General features: G+C 40.3%; 1 protein-coding gene across 1 annotated transcript in view; it reads left to right on the plus strand.

Moving 5' to 3' along the window:
* Nucleotides 1–17,298, plus strand: part of BAIAP2L1 (BAR/IMD domain containing adaptor protein 2 like 1) — a 67,281-nt gene that overhangs the window by 17,332 nt on the left and 32,651 nt on the right. The window contains exon 3 of the mRNA XM_048866178.2: nucleotides 5,945–6,031. Within this exon, the coding sequence (XP_048722135.1) occupies nucleotides 5,945–6,031 (87 nt within the window). The remainder of the gene's footprint in view (nucleotides 1–5,944; nucleotides 6,032–17,298) is intronic.

The following is a 17,298-nucleotide window of genomic DNA, read 5'->3' on the forward strand; positions in this document are numbered from 1 at the left end:
ACATTGTCGCGGGTGGTTCTGAGTACATATCGTCAGGCCCCCCTTCCCTCCCTCCCTCCGTGAAAGCAAGGGCAGACAATCGTTTCGCACCTTTTTTCCTGAGTTACCTGTGCAGACGCCATACCACGGCAAGCATGGAGCCCGCTCAGGTAACCGTCACCATATGTCTCCTGGGTGCTGGCAGACGCAGTACGGCATTGCTACATAGTAGCAGCAACCCATTGCCTTCTGGCAGCAGACAGTGCAGTACGACTGGTAGTCATTCTCATCGTGTCCGAGGTGCTCCTGAACACGTCGGCTGGGAGCGCCTGGGCAGACATGGGCGCAGGGACTAAATTTGGAGTGACTTGACCAGGTCATTCTCTTTAGTCCTGCAGTCAGTCCTATTGAACCGTCTTATGGTGAGCAGGCAGGCGATACGGATTGCTAGCAGTCGTACTGTACCATCTTCTGCTGGGCAGGCAAGAGATGAGGATGGCTAGCAGTCGTATTGTACCATCTTCTGCCGAGCAGCCATGAGATGTGGATGGCATGCAGTCCCTCTGCACTGTCTGCTGCCAGCCAAAGTTGTAAAAGATGGAATGGATCAAAACAAGAAATAGACCAGATTTGTTTTGTACTCATTTGCTTCCCCCCCTCTCCTGTCTAGGGGACTCATTCCTCTAGGTCACACTGCAGTCACTCACAGAGAAGGTGCAGTGAGGTAAATCTAGCCATGTATCAATCAGAGGCCAGGCTAACCTCCTTGTTCCAATAAGAACAATAACTTAGGTGCACCATTTCTTATTGGAACCCTCCGTGAAGTCCTGCCTGAAATACTCCTTGATGTAAAGCCACCCCCTTTGTTGATTTTAGCTCCCTGAAGCCAACCCTGTAAGCCGTGTCATCAGTTGCCCCTCCCTCCGTCAGAGCAACGGCAGACAATCGTTCCGCACCTTTTTTCTGTGCGGACGCCATACCAAGGCAAGCATGGAGGCCGCTCAGCTCACTTTGCCAATTAGGAGCACATTAAACACTACACGCATTATCCAGCAGTATATGCGGCACCAGAACCTGGCAGAGCAATACCAGGCGAGGAGGCGACGTCAGCACGGTCACGTGAGTGATCAGGACATGGACACAGATTTCTCTGAAAGCATGGGCCCTGCCAATGCATGCATCATGGTGCAAATGGGGCAGGTTCATGCTGTGGAACGCCGATTCTGGGCTTGGAAACAAGCACAGACTGGTGGGACCACATAGTGTTGTGGGTCTGGGATGATTCCCAGTGGCTGTGAAACTTTTGCATGTGTAAGGTCACTTTCATGGAACTTTGACTTGCTTTCCTCTGCCCTGAGGCGCATGAATACCAAGATGAGAGCAGCCCTCACAGTTGAGAAGCGAGTGGCGATAGCCCTGTGGAAGCTTGCAACACCAGACAGCTACTGGTCAGTTGGGAATCAATTTGGAGTTGGCAAATCTACTGTTGGGGCTGCTGTGATGCAAGTAGCCCACGCAATCAAAGATCTGCTGATATCAAGGGGAAATGTGCAGGTCATAGTGGATGGCTTTGCTGCAATGGGATTCCCTAACTGTGGTGGGGCCATAGACGGAACCCATATCCTTATCTTGGCACTGGAGCACCAAGCCGCCGAGTACATAAACCGCAAGGGGTACTTTTCGATAGTGCTGCAAGCTCTGGTGGATCACAAGGGATGTTTCACCAACATCAACATGGGATGGCCGGGAAAGGTACATGACGCTCGCATCTTCAGGAACTCTGGTCTGTTTCAAAAGCTGCAGGAAGGGACTTTCTTCCCAGACCAGAAAATAACTGTTGGGGATGTTGAAATGCCTATATGTATCCTTGGGGTCCCAGCCTACCCCTTAATGCCATGGCTCATGAAGCTGTACACAGGCAGCCTGGACAGTAGTCAGGAGCTGTTCAACTACAGGCTGAGCAGAATAGTGGTAGAATGTGCATTTGGACGTTTAAAGGCGCGCTGGTGCAGTTTACTGACTCGCTTAGACCTCAGTGAAACCAATATTCCCACTGTTATTACTGCTTGCTGTGTGCTCCACAATATCTGTGAGAGTAAGGGGGAGACGTTTATGGCGGGGTGGGAGGTTGAGGCAAATCGCCTGGCTGCTGGTTACGCGCAGCCAGACACCAGGGCGGTTAGAAGAGCACAGGAGAGCACGGTATGCATCAGAGAAGCTTTGAAAACCAGTTTCATGACTGGCCAGGCTACGGTGTGAAAGTTCTGTTTGTTTCTCCTTGATGAAACCCCCCGCCCTTTGGTTCACTCTACTTCCCTGTAAGCTAACCACCTGCCCCTCCTCCCTTCGATCACCGCTTGCAGAGGCAATAAAGTCATTGTTGCTTCACATTCATGCATTCTTTATTCATTCATCACACAAATAGGGGGATGACTACCAAGGTAGCCCAGGAGGGGTGGTGGAGGAGGGAAGGAAAATGCCACACAGCACTTTAAAAGTTTACAACTTTAAAATTTATTGAATGCCAGCCTTCTGTTTTTTGGGCAATCCTCTGTGGTGGAGTGGCTGGTTGGCCGGAGGCCCCCCCACAGTGTTCTTGGGCATCTGGGTGTGGAGGCTATGGAACTTGGGGAGGAGGGTGGTTGGTTACACAGGGGCTGTAGTGGCAGTCTGTGCTCCAGCTGCCTTTGCTGCAGCTCAGCCATACACTGGAGCATACTGGTTTGGTCCTCCAGCAGCCTCAGCATTGAATCCTGCCTCCTCTCATCACGCTGCTGCCACATTTGAGCTTCAGCCCCGTCTTCAGCTCGCCACCTCTCCTCCCGGTCATTTTGTGCTTTCCTGCACTCTGACATTATTTGCCTCCACGCATTTGTCTGTGCTCTGTCAGTGTGGGAGGACAGCATGAGCTCGGAGAACATTTCATCTCGAGTGCGTTTTTTTTTTCTTTCTAAGCTTCACTAGCCTCTGGGAAGGAGAAGATCCTGTGATCATTGAAACACATGCAGCTGGTGGAGAAAAAAAAGGGACAGCGGTATTTAAAAAGACATTTTATAAAACAGTGGCTACACTCTTTCAGGGTAAACCTTGCTGTTAACATTACATACATAGCACATGTGCTTTTGTTACAAGGTCGCATTTTGCCTCCCCCCACCGCGTGGCTACCCCCTCAACCCTCCCTGTGGCTAACAGCGGGGAACATTTCTGTTCAGCCACAGGCAAACAGCCCAGCAGGAATGGGCTCCTCTGAGTGTCCCCTGAAGAAAAGCACTCTATTTCAACCAGGTGACCATGAATTATATCTCACTCTCCTGAGGATAACACAGAGAGATAAAGAACGGATGTTGTTTGAATGCCAGCAAACATACACTGCAATGCTTTGTTGTACAATGATTCCCGAGTACGTGTTACTGGCCTGGAGTGGTAAAGTGTCCTACCATGAAGGACGCAATAAGGCTGCCCTCCCCAGAAACCTTTTGCAAAGGCTTTGGGAGTACATCCAGGAGAGCCGCGAATGCCAGGGCAAAGTAATCCTTTCACATGCTTGCTTTTAAACCATGTATAGTATTTTAAAAGGTACACTCACCAGAGGTCCCTTCTCTGCCTGCTGGGTCCAGGAGGTACTGGCTCCAGGTCTAGGGTGAGAAACAGTTCCTGGCTGTCGGGAAAACCGGTTTCTCTGCTTGCTTGCTGTGAGCTATCTTCTTCATCCCCAAAACCTGCTTCTGTATTGCCTCCATCTCCATTGAAGGAGTCAAACAACATGGCTGGGGTAGTGGTGGCTGAACCCCCTAAAATGGCATGCAGCTCATCATAGAAGCAGCATGTTTGGGGCTCTGACCTAGAGCAGCCGTTCGCCTCTCTGGTTTTCTGGTAGGCTTGCCTCAGCTCCTTAAGTTTCACGCGGCACTGCTTCGGATCCCTGTTATGGCCTTTGTCCTTCATGCCCTGGGAGATTTTGACAAAGGTTTTGGCATTTCAAAAACTGGAACGGAGTTCTGATAGCATGGATTCCTCTCCCCATACAGCGATCAGATCCCGTACCTCCCGTTCGGTCCATGCTGGAGCTCTTTTGTGATTCTGGGACTCCATCATGGTCACCTCTGCTGATGAACTCTGCATGGTCACCTGCAGCTTGCCACGCTGGCCAAACAGGAAATGAGATTCAAAAGTTCGCGGTTCTTTTCCCGTCTACCTGGCCAGTGCATCTGAGTTGAGATGCTGTCCAGAGTGGTCACAATGGAGCACTCTGGGATAGCTCCCGGAGGCCAATACCGTCGAATTGTGTCCACAGTACCCCAAATTCGAGCCGGCAAGGCCAATTTAAGCTCTAATCCACTTGTCAGGGGTGGAGTAAGGAAATTGATGTTAAGAGCCCTTTAAGTCGAAATAAAGGGCTTCATCATGTGGACGGGTGTAGGTTTACATCAATTTAATGCTGCTAAATTCGACCTAAAGTCCTAGTGTAGACCAGGGCTTAGAAGGGACAGGTATATCTGAATCTACGTAGCTGCTCTTCACTTAAGAAATGAAGAGAAGGCCTTTTTCTCCCTTTTGATACAATTTTTGGAAGTCTAAAAATTGAGAAGTTACAGAAAGATGTTTTCAAATTAGCTCATTCCATTCTCTCTCTCACTTGATAGGTTTGTGTAGTGAAGCTTTTTTTTTTTTTAAATTTTACATAGAACTGCAAAGGCCAAATATAGTTATGTACTGGGAATTTGCCACACTCACTCACCTTTTAGCCAAACATATCCTATTAAAGTAGAATGGCACAACAAAGACAGTCTATGGCAATCTTTAGTATGTTGTAAACAATATCTAGTATAAAGTGTGGATATAGACTCTTTTCCTGCTTGATTCATAGAATGCCCATGACAAGAGATTTTCATTCTTGAACTTCTATCCTTTTAAAAATCTACTTTGTGGCCAGTATGCCAGAATCAAAGACTTGAGAGGGGTTTACCATGATCTTAATATGCAAGAGTTTAATACAGAAATGGGGGGGGGGGGAGAATATTTACTCTGTACTAAACTCACATCCACAAGATTATTTCAAATTGTGGTCAGAGAACTTGCTGATCATGAGTTGCTGGTGGTTCTTATTTCTAGCTGTTAAAAATCACATTAAACATCTGAAAGTACTGTCTGTGGACTGGAGTTTGCTTCTATAGGATCTTTCACCCCACTCAATTTCATTTTGTGCTTCTTTAAAAGTACTTTACCTGGAATATCACAGGCCTTCTCCCATGTAGTTTCAAGTATTTTGTTATAGCTTTTGACCTCTAAAACTACTTCCTCATTAGGAGTTGCAAGGGAGTGGTTAAAAATTATCTTCGCTCTTGATATTTGTCATATTTTCAAACCTTTATAATTCTTTCCTAGCCTGAAGTTCAAGAGCCCATAACTGCTTTTAAATGCAGGTTTTCTGTGTGGTAACATGCTTTGCTATTTACTGAGTGATGAGGCCAGTCAGCTGCAATGCTCCATACTCATAAGACTTTAAAATCCATTTCAATTCAAGTTGAATAATCCAGTCAATGGAGTATAATTTTTCCATGTGTCCATTAATATTAATAAGAACTAAGAGGGCATATGAATCTAAAGAAAGACAGAAAGGACCTGTGTTTTTTGGTTGTACAGGTATGTTATGTCATTTAAAAACATATGCTTTCTGGGAATTCTATATCCTATTAATGGATGTGAGTCATTTACTATTACTGGGGGCTGATCCCGCCTCTGTTGAAGTCAGAATTTTTCCATTGATGTCAACAGGCGCTGGACTGGACTCGGAGAATACCCTAGAATAATTCCCAAAAGTTAGAAAGCCAAGTTTGTGCAACCCGTTTGAACCCCAGGCAGGCACTGTGAAAATATCCACCCTTTCCTGGTGGATGGTAATTCATAATTTACTCAATTTTTTAAATGCCACACAAGCTGAGTACTCTTGTTGTTTTCCCTATAGCTATGATAGTGGCTGGAAGAGCATATTATGATGGTGTTGCAAAGATTGGAGAAATAGCAACTGCATCTCCAGTTTCTAAAGAATTGGGTAAGTAAAACTGTATATCACATTTCATTAAATTACAGCTTAGGATACTTTTCCTTCCCAGCTGGGGGCTCACTGAACTAATTAGATTTTAACAGTTAGGCACTGGAAGGAGCTGCTGGGATGAGGGAGCTTGTAGAAGCCTCTTACTGAAGGGAGAGTTGGGGTGACTGCTCTGCCTAGAATCCTTCACCTTGATACTGCTAAATTACCCCTCTCAGAGACTTATCAGATGGGCTCACAAAAATACTTCTGAAGAGCAAAATGTATCTTTGGAATGCACTAGATCAGGGGTTCTCAAACTTCATTGCGCTGCAACCCCCTTCCGACAACAAAAATTACTACACAACCCCATGGGGGGGGGGGGGACCAAAGCCTGAACTATCCTAAGCCCCACTGCTTGGGGTGGGGGTGCCAGAGCCTGAGCCCCACTGCTTCAGGTGGAGTCAAAGCTGAAGCCAAAGGGCTTCAGCCCCAGGCAGGGGGGCCTGTAACAGGAGCTTTATCCCTTGGCCCTGGACCCCAGCAAGTTAAGCCAGCCTTGGTGACCCTATTAAGATAGAGTCACGACCCACAGTTTGAAAACTGCTGCACTAGATTGTACCAGTGTCAGGTAGTTTCAGTCCTAGGAAAAATGCCCATCCACCTCAATGTCTTCACACAGTCCCATTTCAAATTTCACAAGCTGAACACTTTTCTGTGTTGCTAAATTCAGTATAACTCTTTGAAGGAAGTACACTTAAATTTTTTTGCCAACTCATGTTGCCTCCCTCCTTGGTTATGAGTTTAAATGGGAAAACAAAAAACTACCTTCTCTAGTTCTTCACTCTTGCTTTTTGCAGGCACATACACCCCTGAAAGAGTTGACATCAGGCTAAGCAGGAAGACTGTTGTAGGACCCTCTGATTTTTATTACAGAGGACTGAACAAATCCCAGAATTTTACTGTATTGTGATACATGAATTCCCTATGAGTCACCTGATTATTCACCCAAACATTGTTGAAGATTTCAGTGTTCCTCCCAAGTCTGTTTCTAGGCTAGGTCATGCTATTATCTGACTCTATATCTTATAGAGGAGCAACTTAAAAAAAGAAGTTCAGAAGCAGGAGGAAATGAATTAGGGATGACGGACAAAGATTACCAGTAAGGAAAAATTAAATTTAAAAAAAAAAAAGAGGAAATCCCCAAGAGTATTCACTTATTTTATAAGGGAAATCAAGACTAACTAAAGGGTTAGCCACAATACATTAATCTTATTGTATATGATGGGTAGAAGGAAGGGTCTACATAAACTTGAGAATTGTATTTAAATTTTAGATGTACTATTTTTTTACTTAGTACCTTAGCAAAATGATATTTGTTTAAAGAGGTGTTAAATTTTAAACTCCAAAGATAAGATGATGTTTTTATAAATGTCACATAGTTCTTCCTGGTCTTGTGTACCTATAGTTGTGCATAAATGTATTTTTCAAAGTTTGTAGTACTCTGTTACATAGCAATGGGAAAAAAATTTCATATTAGATATGAATGTTGGATTTTGGATAACAAGATTGGGGGTGTGTTAGCACATGATACATTAAGAACAAGATTTGATAGTCATCTGAGTAACATATATTTGAAAATCTAAACCCTACTTTAAGCTTTCTTCCATAATCTTATATAGGTATTAACAATATTCTTTTTGAAGTTCAGCCTTTGAAAGAGACCTAAAACTCCAGGAAATATTAAAATCTGTGGTAGTATAATTACTTTTACATTATTATAAGTTTCATAAGATTCCTGCCATTTGAGCTAAAATTCCAAACACCCTATCAGTGTTCTCCTTGTTCTGCTAGCAGTGAAGTCATAATACTAATTCTACGAATACATCACCACAAATATTTCCATGACAACTGTTTGTTTTCAACAAAGGATTATGACTTCATTGCAGAATCAAGCCAGAGAAGGTGTGTGGTAAGAGAGAAGCACTATGATACCTCAATATCCTTTAATCAATACAGAAAACTAGTGACAGAATTGGTCTGTTTTTTTAAACTATGCTGTAATAAGAGTTCTATATATAGAAGACAAACAGGGAACTCATAGCTCTTTCTCCTGTGATTTTACTTGTTAGTACAAGGATCCAACTGGTGAGAGGAACTGAATTTTTTTTTGTAATATTTCTATGGTCTAAGATGGTAAGAGTTAAGCTGTTCTTGAGAAGTGAATGTTGGTTTCTTTGTGTTTGCTCATATTTTCTTGATTTGTTCTGAAGCCACCATTGTGTGACTCTTCACATTGTATGTTCAAACTGAGGGAGTGGCAGAACAGCAAACAGTAAAAAGCAAACAGTTCCCGATATAGTAGTTTTCTTTTATTTGCTTTGTAAGTAAGTCTAGTTGTTATAGTTTCTGTGCTATAGTACAAAACCACAAGAATTTAAAAATGCTATTAATTGTGTAAAAAAGGCATATAAAAAGACAGTAGCTAATAAAAAAAACTTAGTTATGCCTTTGCTAACTTTATTCCTTTTAAAGAACTGATTAGAAGGTACAGAAAGTGTGCCTCTACAGAACTTCAAATGGCTTTTCCTCCTTTTAAAAATATCATTGCTAGGTATTCTAGGGCTAACTACAAAATTTATTTGCAGTCCTTTCTTTAGTGGAGGAGAGTCTACAAAAGATCTGAGTTTTGAGCGCTCCTTATTGACCATGAAATTATGTTAATCGTTGGACTAATAGCCTATTCCCCCAAGTAATTATGAAACGTGTGTATTGGAAGTAGGGTTTAAGAGGTTCATTCTGACAGTCACCAGATTCAAACCCCGAACACTGCACACAAACACTTTATAGTTGGTATACAACATCATCTTTATTTTCATTGAGAAGATAGAAGTCAAACTGGAAAAAATTCAAGTCTGATAAAGTACATGTTGTAGAATACAAAAGGTCAGAACACTGGAAGAAGTACTGTAATACTTTCAGGAAGTCTGAAAAAAATAGTTTTCACATTATTAAAAAGCCCTATAAACAACACTGAACCCTTTCAGAGACAAAGGAGTATACTTTTTTTAAGCGAGTCTCAGGTGATGTGGTATCTTAGCCTTTAACTGTGACACATTCTTCAATAATTGCAAATATGAGAACATGTATAAAAAAGTGAGGTCAAATTCTGCTGTAATCTACCCTTTTGTAAAAAAATGTTGTGCAATTCCACAATTTTAGTAGCTACTCTGGGCTTACACTGATGTAATACAGAGAAGAACCAGGCCTCTTGTGAGCTTCCTCACAGATTTGCCAATACACTCTATTCTTGACCTGCAGGACCTCTACCATACAACTTTTGTTGTCTTCCATGGGCAAGGAAAGCCAATTGTGACTAATTGTGTTGTGGTTTGGTAACGTGCATGTCTGTTTGTGAACTGGTTTCTCAGAATTTGTTTCACTTGATTAGAGGTGAACTGGCGTGGTTTATTAAACAAATAAAGCTGTTCTAAAGGTGACCTGCAAAGGTAAAGGAAAAAATTCCAGTAACTTTATCAGCATGTGCTGGCTACATCCAAATGTCAGCCTGAGAGGTATTCAGCACATTTTACTTTCAAGTGTTAAAGGAAATACTGTAGGGCCTTCTCTGTCTTAGAGAATGGCAAAATTCCCACTTATTTCTGTTTGAGCTGGTCTTCAACATAAACAACATTTATCAAAATATGCCTCATTCACCACCAATAGATAGGATAAAAATAACTTTAGTCACTTCTAAAATTTTGGTTTTAGGTGCCTCTGTACAGAAGCCCAACTTGGCACCTTTAAAGGGGCCAGATTTTCAGAGGGTAGGTGCTCAGGGCTTTCTAAACAAAAATATCAGAAACTTATAAAAGTGTCTTCAGTAGGGCACCCAAATATTGAAACACCCAAAATTAGTCACTACTAAAAATCTTGGCCAAAACTACTGAAATTTTGTATTTGAATGTAAAAGGATGTTTTTACGATCCCATGTCATAAAGAAACAGCCCTGGTCCTACTACCAACTCTTAGTAAATGGAAGTTTGCTTCCAGAGGGGGAGGAGGTGGTTTTGCTTTTCTTCTGTGGTTATGGCATCACCTAGCATCTAAAGGGATAGTAATGTCAGATGATGTAGGAATAAAATAGAATTCTAAACTCAAGCACTGGCAGATAAAGCCTTTCAGATAATGTTTTAAATGGTTATAAAATGGGCTTTTCTAGTTCTGCTATATCCATTTTGATATGGGGCAACCAGAACTGGATACTCTATTTTAGGTGTGGGTGGACCATGGATTTACATAATGGTATTATGATATTTGCTGTCTTAGTATCTGTCCCTTTTCCAATAGTTCCTGTTAACCTTTTTGACCACTACTGCACATTGAGGTGAAAAATGTTAGGCTCCCTGGAATGGTGCAGAAGACTGGACTTACAGTAAAGGGTATACTGTAAAGAAATTTAGTGACACTGAGAGTATAACCAAAACTACAGAAGATTTGGGGAAGAACAGAACAACTTAGGGGAGGACAAAATACACAGAGAAATGAGAACAAAAGACAGAATGTAAGTGAAATCAAACTTGGAGGTAGAAAACAGCTGTTTTCTTGAGATGAGAGAACAAAACGATACAGAATCTGGGGAAAAGCTGGACAGAAGGTATAGAGGCTTCATACTGAATATCTTAGCACTTCTCAAGTCAATATGAAGCACTCAGATTCATTTGCTTCAGAACAGTTGAAGTGAACCACCACAATAGTATGCACTGCCTTCTTACTTTACAGTTTAATTACCAAGGCCTTAAAGGTGATCAGTACGGACCAGATCCTGCAGTTTTTGCAAATTTAACCTGAATTTGTACCTATATCCAGTATACCTCGAGGTATACTGTAAGACGAAGAAAGGAACCAACTCGTGAAAGCAATGTTGAATTAAAAAAAGAAGTCACATGAACTCTTCAAATTGTGACTTTACAAGTACTTAGAGAAGCTTTGAGAATTGAAACCTGTATTTAAAAAAAAAAAAAGACACAGCAGCATTTGTTCATTCTGTTCCTGAAACATAACAGCTGTTTCTCTGACAGGTCTCTTGTTCAGACCATGAAATTATCCTTTACACAACTGTGCTGCATTTTAGTTTTTTAAAACCAAATACTTCAGTATTAAGCTTGGTATAGTAAATATTTGGGCTGGTCAATAAAGAATATTGCCTGGAATTGACAGTTTTATATAGTAATTTGTATTAGTGTTAAGTGTGTGGATATACTGAGGGACACATTTAATATTTTACTAAAAACAAACTCTTTGCATATCTTATATGTGCTAAAACTGTTTCCTGGGGGTAATTGTGCAAAGTACTATAAGAAGCAATGAATGATTCTGGAACTGTGTTATTAAATTACATACTTGTTTACACTTATGATTTAAATGAACATTCCTCAGACTCCTTGGCCTTCTACAATCTCCAAGTTGTAGTTTCCTCAGAGTTTGGCTGCTTGCACTAAGGGCCATAACCTTCCATTGTTACATGACTCGAACCCACATTGAGCCAATGAAAGTTTTGTATGAAAATTGATGAAAAGATATGGTGCTTTTATATTTAGAGTGAAGCTTAGTTTGATTCAAGTGAGTTTTTTAAACAAATAGAACTATTTGATCCTCTGGCTTATTATAACTATTGCAATAATTTTCAGTTGAAATAGAAGCAATAATATTTTTAGTAAGACAGTTTAAAAAAAAGTGTGAGTTGGATACTTCTGTGAAATCCAGATTACAATCTTATCTTTTTTAAGAATCTCTTCTCAGATCTAACTAATCTGGGATGTTAAACAGCACTACAAGTGTTTATCATTAGCAAATGAAGATTGTGCGATTCTGATAGTTTCACTAATCTTTCAAAAGTGAATAGGATTGTATTTGCTAATATTGTAAATTCAAACTTTTATTGTAGTCTGTTGTGATGTCAGACATGAAAATGATACACTGAAAGGAATGTTCTTGAAAATCCAAATACATGTCAGTTCTAATAGGCTTTGTTCTGCCTCATCGCTTGTAGCGATCAGGAACTTTACTTACAAGGAATCTTGAGCATGTAGAGAAGCAATTCCTATCGAACAATTTTAGAAATAGTACAAACTAGAAAATAAGTTGTCAGGTTTTTTTTTGTTTGTAAAAAACACACACACACACACTAAAGGGGGTATCCTTAGTTAAAACAAAGGATGAAGTTTATCCTTGAAAAATTCCCATTTTACACCTTTAATGGAGGGCATTAGCTTCTTGAAACATTTACCCAAAATGTTATCTTGCCATTATTTCCATCATACAGATGACTACTTTTTTCCTTTCCTGAGTAATAAGCAAGACAGTTACTTGAGCTCTAACCTAAAAAGCTGGAGAGCTAACTATCTCCACACCTACCAGAATACACTGCTTAGGTATCACTCATTAGTGAGAGAGCCAAGCAGAAAAAGAACAGTTTGCTTACACAATTTGGGCCAAATTCAGCCCTGGCTTAAGTAGGTGCTTCTTCATTGATTTTACTGGAGTTGTGCCTCATTAAGCCAGGGTATAATTAGACCCTTTGAACTGTAATCCTGTTTCACCTGCCTTAGAAAGCTAAACACGGAGTGCCCTTTTCTTTATTAGCTCATTGACTCTAAAGGAAAGCCTATAGGTTATCTGGCCTCATCTCCCTGCTAGCACAGGAGCTCTCTTCTGTTGTATAATGACAAGCATTTTACTATTTGAAATAAAATGAGTTGTGGACAGGCAAATGAAGTGATGCCAACAAAAACTGAACCACTCTGGCACCTCAGTCAACTGAAATTTCTGGAAAAAAATCAAAAGTCTACCTGCTGCTGTAGCACAAGTTACTATATAGGACCAGCTCTTTTTAAAAAAAGATTAGTGAAACAGAGATTAAGGAACACTCCTAACTCAAGTTAAATTTAAACTAGCCACTAACATTTTTCTTAATTAAAAAAAAATTAAGTATACAGGAAGCTATCTTGAAAACGAGATACAAAGTGGGTCTGAAAGAATAAGTTTTACTGTCAAAGTGTTTGAAATTGGAGTTTCAAAGTGGTTGTACAGCAAGTTTAAAATTTTTTTTATTAAGTTAAACCAACTGTGTGTTTATACATTTGCACTCATCTTAAAGTCCAAAAATTGTGTCATTTTGTATTAAATTGTGACAAATAATTGTCAATAAATTCCCTATTGGTGACTCATTAATATGAGTCACCCAATATTTGTACTGTGTTCTCTGTTTTTTCAAAAAACAAACAGTGCTATGGATAATTATTTTCTTTAGAAAAAAATGTGTTGATATAAGTGGCATATTATGGAGCATGAATTACTGGGTTTTCGAGAGACTTTTATTCCTCTATGGTTATTTGGCTCAAATGTTGTCAGATTTTTGGCCAAACAATAGTGTGTGCGTGTGCGCGTGCAGGTGTAGGGAGAGAGAGAGAAAATACTTGTCTGGATGAAGTATGTGTCCATACACCACCTACCAGTTAGATATCCCATCATCATCGCATGGCTGACCTCTGTTTCTGTAAGGATAAGCTCTTCATTTTGTACTTAAAACACTCTTGTCATGACTGATCTGGTACCATACTGTATCAGCTTATAACTTCCAATCCACAGTAGATAATGCAAGGGGTGGGGGGGAAGAGATGCAGGCTTCCTAGATCTTGTCTTCCAAACATGGAAGCACAGCTTGGTTTTTTCTCTTTTCCTTTTGAGGGTTCTACTTTACTTGGTCATTCAGAACGTAAAAACAATTTTTTTTTTATAAATAGGGCTGTCAAGCAATTAAAAAATGAATCGTGTGATTAATCGCACTGTTAAACAATAGAATACCATTATTTAAAATTTTGGTATGTTTTCTAAATTTTCAAATATATTGATTTCAATTACAACACAGAACACAAAGTGTACAGTGCTCACTTTATATTTATTTTTGATTACAAATATTTGCTATAAAATAGTATTTCAATTCAGCTCATACAAGTACTGTAATACAATCTCTTTATCACTGAAAGTTGAACTTACAAATGTAGAATTTATGTACAAGTAGTAACTCCATTCAAAAACAAAACGATGTAAAACTTTAGAGCCTACAAGTCCACTCAGTCCTACTTCTTGTTCAGTCAGTCCCTGAGACAAACAAGTTTGTTTACATTTGCAGGAGATAATGCTGCCCACTTATTGTTTACAATGTCACCTGAAAGTGAGAACAGGTGTTCACATGGCACTGTTGTAGCCGATGTTGCAAGATATTTAGGTGCCAGATGTCTTAGATTCATATGTCCCTTCATGCTTCAACCACCATTCTAGAGGACATGCTTCCATGCAGATGATGCACGTTAAAAAATGTGTTAATTAAATTTGTGACTGAATTCCTTGGAAGAGAATAGTATGTCTCCTGCTGTTTTATCTGCATTCTGCTGTATATTTCATGTTATAGCAGTCTCAGATGATGACCCAACACATGTTGTTCATTTTTAGAACACTTTCACTGCAGATTTGACAAAACGCAGAGAAGGTACCAATGTGAAATTTCTAAAGATAGCTACAGCACTCGACCAAAGGTTTAAGAATCTGAAGTGCCTTCCAAACTTAGAGGGATGAGGTGTGGAGCATGCTTTCAGAAGTCTTAAGACCAATACTCTGATGTGAAACCTACAGAACCCGAACCACCAAAAGAGAAAATAGACCTTTTGTTTTTGAGTGCAGTTATGTAACAAAATCTACATTTGTAAGTTACACTTCCATGATAAAGAGATTGTATTACAGTATTGTATGAGGTGAATTGAAAAATACTATTTCTTTTGTTTCTCATTTTTATAGTGCAACTATTTGTAATAAAATACAAAGTGGGCATTGTACACTTTGTATTCTGTGTTGTAATTGAAATCAAAATATTTGAAAATGTAGAAAAACCTCCAAAAATATTCAATACATTTCAATTGGTATTCTGTTTAACAGTGTGATTAAAACTGCGATTAATTTTTTAAAATCACGATTAATTTGAGTTAATCATGTGAGTTAACGGTGATTAATTGACAGCCCTAATAAATACACCAATTCTGGCAAAAAAGTAGTGTAGGTATTTTTGCTTGGAGCCTTTTCCTTCCTCCTTTTTTATTTTGTATATAACAAATTGATGGAAGTTTGCGTAGCCGTAGGGGTTATGTGCAGAATTTTCAAACCTGGATCTTTAAATGTAAGCAAATAAGTCCATATTTAGTCACCTAATCATTGCCCTGAGTTTTAGACATGCTGAGCACCTAGTGGGAGCTATACATATTCAGGCACTGTGGAAGAAAATCAGACAGATTGTATTTCAGCAACTAACCAGATTTATGTACTTAAATTAAATCCATGAACAGGGTTGAGAGAAAGTTATTTAAGATTAGCTGTCTAGAGGAGCTGAAGCTTTGCATTGCTCACATGAGGCATGTGCTTTATAAGAACCTTAACAGGTCCCTACCTTATATGCCACCGCAGAACTGAAATGTTTCTCTTTAGATAGAGGTAGCTGTGTACATTTCTGTCAACTAAAGGTAGCACACCCAAAGGGAGCCTGCAGATGGTGCCCATGTATATCCTCCGATGATGGCCCAAGGAGCCTACTGTTCAAATCCTAGCAGCCAATTTCTCAGATTTCAGAAGTTTTCTCCAAAATTGCTGCATAGATAGACTAGGAACGTTCCAACCAAACAATGACCAGAAAGCAAGAGAAATGCATGATCCCTCATTGCATACAATCATTGCTAGCAGGAAGAGATCACAAGTAATAGAATACAGCCAGTGAATAGTCAGCGAATCATACACTGCAGTTAGCACTGGAAGCTAGGAAATAGCGGCAGCCCTCATGTTCCAGGCTAACATCTGCAGCGAAGCAGGACAAACCACCACTAATTTAAGCCTAAAGTACCCCTCTTCTTCCTTCAGATTATGTAATCCTTCCCTTCCTAAAAACACAGAGCACAAGAAGTTCTGCAATATGGGCACCAAGTGATAGTGGGGAGGGCACTTCAAGGGGTGCACATGCTTAGAAGCTTCTGCTACTACAGCTGGTTCTTCTAAGGTTACAGGAGAATTATGTTTGTTCCATACACAGCTGCATTGTTTTAACTTCAGTTTTAAAACTTCCATTATGAAACTTGAATTTTATAATGTTGGTAACTCCTACAGCCATGAGAAAAAAAACAAAAAGCCAAGGGATAGACTGTGTCCTTCAAGACAGCCCACTGAGACCAACTCCAGGGACACTGATGTTAGGGAAGAGAGTATTAATAGCAGAGAACACAGAAAGAAATTGGCACTGCTACTCAATATGAGAAGGCATATAATGGACTGCTAAAGATTTTATTCTATAATGTTAAACAGATAACTGGAAAAATGTGCTAGCTTGAACAACTTCTTAAGAGCCCCTACAATCCACACTCTAAAGTGGGCTTTCCTGGCCCCAGTGAGAGTGCTGTGTGGTAACGAGTAGCCTCACCGTATACTGTCCTTTGTTTAGTGTCAGGGTGGTTAATTTAAAGATATGCAGATTTCTTAGGCTGTACTAGTTAGCCTATTCACCCCTTTCTGACTCATTTCTATACACACCACATCCAAGCACCTACTGTACATGCACTCATGTATGAACCCTGACTGTACAGACCACAGTACAATGCATCTGTAACCATATGTGTGAAAAGAAAAGGAGTACTTGTGGCACCTTAGAGACTGACCAATTTATTTGAGCATAAGCTTTCGTGAGCTACAGCGTAGCTCACGAAAGCTTATGCTCAAATAAATTGGTCAGTCTCTAAGGTGCCACAAGTACTCCTTATTGCGAATACAGACTAACACGGCTGTTACTCTGAAACCTGTCATATGTGTGACGACTCCTTGAAGGTAAAACAACAAAAAACCTCAACACACCTGCAATGGTGTATATTAATCTGATGCCTTGGGCATGATTTGTGGGTAACAGCAAAGACACTGAACGGGTGCTGTCTTGTAGTGTGTCTGGCTGTGCTGGATAATTGTGTTATATATGTTAGTCTTGTAGGCATCTTGTTTGATTGGCATGTAAACCATAGGAGCCAAACAAACCTTTGGTGCGTTCCTTGCTTTCATATATGTACAACACACTGACTGGCCAGTGCCCAGGTCTAGTATATTTAGATGCAGGTTTTCACATTGTGGCTTCTGTTCCCTCTCGCAGCTCTTTGAACTGTGAGGCTTGTCCAAACGGGGTGTGGTCACATATTTAGATTGAGGTA

The sequence above is a fragment of the Caretta caretta genome, chromosome 10 (assembly GCF_965140235.1).
Source record: "Caretta caretta isolate rCarCar2 chromosome 10, rCarCar1.hap1, whole genome shotgun sequence".
Lineage (NCBI taxonomy): Eukaryota > Metazoa > Chordata > Testudines > Cheloniidae > Caretta > Caretta caretta.